The sequence below is a fragment of the Palaemon carinicauda genome, chromosome 22 (genome assembly GCF_036898095.1).
Source record: "Palaemon carinicauda isolate YSFRI2023 chromosome 22, ASM3689809v2, whole genome shotgun sequence".
NCBI classification, from domain to species: Eukaryota; Metazoa; Arthropoda; class Malacostraca; order Decapoda; family Palaemonidae; genus Palaemon; species Palaemon carinicauda.
The window spans coordinates 101,688,401-101,692,046 of record NC_090746.1 but is presented as its reverse complement, the minus strand read 5'-3'; the positions used below and the strand labels follow the sequence as shown (position 1 = coordinate 101,692,046).

At 36.3% G+C, this 3,646-nt stretch overlaps 1 protein-coding gene across 1 annotated transcript in view; it reads right to left on the bottom strand.

Moving 5' to 3' along the window:
• Positions 1-452: 452 nt before the first annotated feature.
• The window catches only part of LOC137615994 (pneumococcal serine-rich repeat protein-like), a 6,186-nt gene continuing 2,992 nt past the window's right edge, over positions 453-3,646 (bottom strand). Inside the window, exon 2 of the mRNA XM_068345675.1 lies at positions 453-3,646. This exon is cut by the window's right edge and continues 917 nt beyond it. Within this exon, the coding sequence (XP_068201776.1) occupies positions 453-3,646 (3,194 nt within the window).

Below are 3,646 nucleotides of genomic sequence, written 5' to 3'. Positions count from 1 at the left end.
TTATTATTATTATTATTATTATTATTATTATTATTGTTGTTGTTGTTGTTGTTGTTGTTATTATTATTATCATCATCATTATTATTATTATTATCATCATCATACAACAGTAGTACTCAGGGAGGTTAAAAAGCATATTATTATCAAGAAATCTGTTCAATGATTTTCCAGCCATTTTTAAGAACATCAAAAGTTATTTCTTGAAAAGTATCGATAGATAGAACATATCTTGTTTCCTGAGAGAGAGAGAGAGAGAGAGAGAGAGAGAGAGAGAGAGAGAGAGAGAGAGAGAGAGAGAGAGAGAGAGAGAGAGAGAGAGAGGCTTGAGTATTCCATGTGATATTTCCGGAAGGGTGTTTCTGGATTCTGGATTCCAGGACTCGGCGACTTCAACTTTCTCTTCGTCTCTTCTCTTTGAAGGATCTTGAGGGTGTCTCCCACGCCTGCATGAGTCACCTCCGGGGAGTGGTATACGGCCGGTATGAATGGGCAATAGAAGAATATGAATAATCAGACACAGAGTATGAATGGGCAATAGAAGAATATGAATAATCAGACACAGAGTATGAATGGGCAATAGAAGAATATGAATAATCAGACACAGAGTATGAATGGGCAGTAGAAGAATATGAATAATCAGACACAGAGTATGAATGGGCAATAGAAGAATATGAATAATCAGACACAGAGTATGAATGGGCAGTAGAAGAATATGAATAATCAGACACAGAGTATGAATGGGCAGTAGAAGAATATGAATAATCAGACACAGAGTATGAATGGGCAGTAGAAGAATATGAATAATCAGACACAGAGTATGAATGGGCAGTAGAAGAATATGAATAATCAGACACAGAGTATGAATGGGCAGTAGAAGAATATGAATAATCAGACACAGAGTATGAATGGGCAGTAGAAGAATATGAATAATCAGACACAGAGTATGAATGGGCAGTAGAAGAATATGAATAATCAGACACAGAGTATGAATGGGCAGTAGAAGAATATGAATAATCAGACACAGAGTATGAATGGGCAATAGAAGAATATGAATAATCAGTCGCAGAGTATGATTTGTCAGTAGAAGAATATGAATAATCAGTCGCAGAGTATGATTTGTCAGTAGAAGAATAGGCATAATCAGTCGCAGAGTATGATTTGTCAGTAGAAGAATATGAATAATCAGTCGCAGAGTATGATTTGTCAGTAGAAGAATAGGCATAATCAGTCGCAGAGTATAACTTGTCAGTAGAAGAATAGGCATAATCAGTCGCAGAGTATGATTTGTCAGTAGAAGAATATGAATAATCATTCGCAGAGTATAACTTGTCAGTAGAAGAATAGGCATAATCAGTCGCAGAGTATGATTTGTCAGTAGAAGAATATGAATAATCATTCGCAGAGTATGACTTGTCAGTAGAAGAATAGGCATAATCAGTCGCAGAGTATGATTTGTCAGTAGAAGAATATGAATAATCATTCGCAGAGTATGATTTGTCAGTAGAAGAATAGGCATAATCAGTCGCAGAGTATAACTTGTCAGTAGAAGAATAGGCATAATCAGTCGCAGAGTATGATTTGTCAGTAGAAGAATAGGCATAATCAGTCGCAGAGTATAACTTGTCAGTAGAAGAATAGGCATAATCAGTCGCAGAGTATGATTTGTCAGTAGAAGAATAGGCATAATCAGTCGCAGAGTATGACTTGTCAGTAGAAGAATATGAATAATCAGTCGCAGAGTATAACTTGTCAGTAGAAGAATAGGCATAATCAGTCGCAGAGTATAATTTGTCAGTAGAAGAATAGGCATAATCAGTCGCAGAGTATAACTTGTCAGTAGAAGAATAGGCATAATCAGTCGCAGAGTATAATTTGTCAGTAGAAGAATAGGCATAATCAGTCGCAGAGTATGATTTGTCAGTAGAAGAATAGGCATAATCAGTCGCAGAGTATGATTTGTCAGTAGAAGAATATGAATAATCAGTCGCAGAGTATGATTTGTCAGTAGAAGAATAGGCATAATCAGTCGCAGAGTATGATTTGTCAGTAGAAGAATATGAATAATCAGTCGCAGAGTATGATTTATCAGTAGAAGAATATGAATAATCAGTCGCAGAGTATAACTTGTCAGTAGAAGAATATGAATAATCAGTCGCAGAGTATGATTTGTCAGTAGAAGAATATGAATAATCAGTCGCAGAGTATAACTTGTCAGTAGAAGAATAGGCATAATCAGTCGCAGAGTATGATTTGTCAGTAGAAGAATATGAATAATCAGTCGCAGAGTATGACTTGTCAGTAGAAGAATAGGCATAATCAGTCGCAGAGTATGATTTGTCAGTAGAAGAATATGAATAATCAGTCGCAGAGTATGACTTGTCAGTAGAAGAATAGGCATAATCAGTCGCAGAGTATGATTTGTCAGTAGAAGAATATGAATAATCAGTCGCAGAGTATGACTTGTCAGTAGAAGAATAGGCATAATCAGTCGCAGAGTATGATTTGTCAGTAGAAGAATATGAATAATCAGTCGCAGAGTATGACTTGTCAGTAGAAGAATAGGCATAATCAGTCGCAGAGTATGATTTGTCAGTAGAAGAATATGAATAATCAGTCGCAGAGTATGACTTGTCAGTAGAAGAATAGGCATAATCAGTCGCAGAGTATGATTTGTCAGTAGAAGAATATGAATAATCAGTCGCAGAGTATGACTTGTCAGTAGAAGAATAGGCATAATCAGTCGCAGAGTATGATTTGTCAGTAGAAGAATATGAATAATCAGTCGCAGAGTATGACTTGTCAGTAGAAGAATAGGCATAATCAGTCGCAGAGTATGATTTGTCAGTAGAAGAATATGAATAATCAGTCGCAGAGTATGACTTGTCAGTAGAAGAATAGGCATAATCAGTCGCAGAGTATGATTTGTCAGTAGAAGAATAGGCATAATCAGTCGCAGAGTATGACTTGTCAGTAGAAGAATAGGCATAATCAGTCGCAGAGTATGATTTGTCAGTAGAAGAATAGGCATAATCAGTCGCAGAGTATGACTTGTCAGTAGAAGAATATGAATAATCAGTCGCAGAGTATAACTTGTCAGTAGAAGAATAGGCATAATCAGTCGCAGAGTATGACTTGTCAGTAGAAGAATATGAATAATCAGTCGCAGAGTATAACTTGTCAGTAGAAGAATAGGCATAATCAGTCGCAGAGTATGATTTGTCAGTAGAAGAATATGAATAATCAGTCGCAGAGTATAACTTGTCAGTAGAAGAATAGGCATAATCAGTCGCAGAGTATGATTTGTCAGTAGAAGAATATGAATAATCAGTCGCAGAGTATGATTTGTCAGTAGAAGAATATGAATAATCAGTCGCAGAGTATAACTTGTCAGTAGAAGAATAGGCATAATCATTCGCAGAGTATGATTTGTCAGTAGAAGAATATGAATAATCAGTCGCAGAGTATGACTTGTCAGTAGAAGAATAGGCATAATCAGTCGCAGAGTATAATTTGTCAGTAGAAGAATAGGCATAATCAGTCGCAGAGTATGATTTGTCAGTAGAAGAATAGGCATAATCAGTCGCAGAGTATGATTTGTCAGTAGAAGAATAGGCATAATCAGTCGCAGAGTATGATTTGTCAGTAG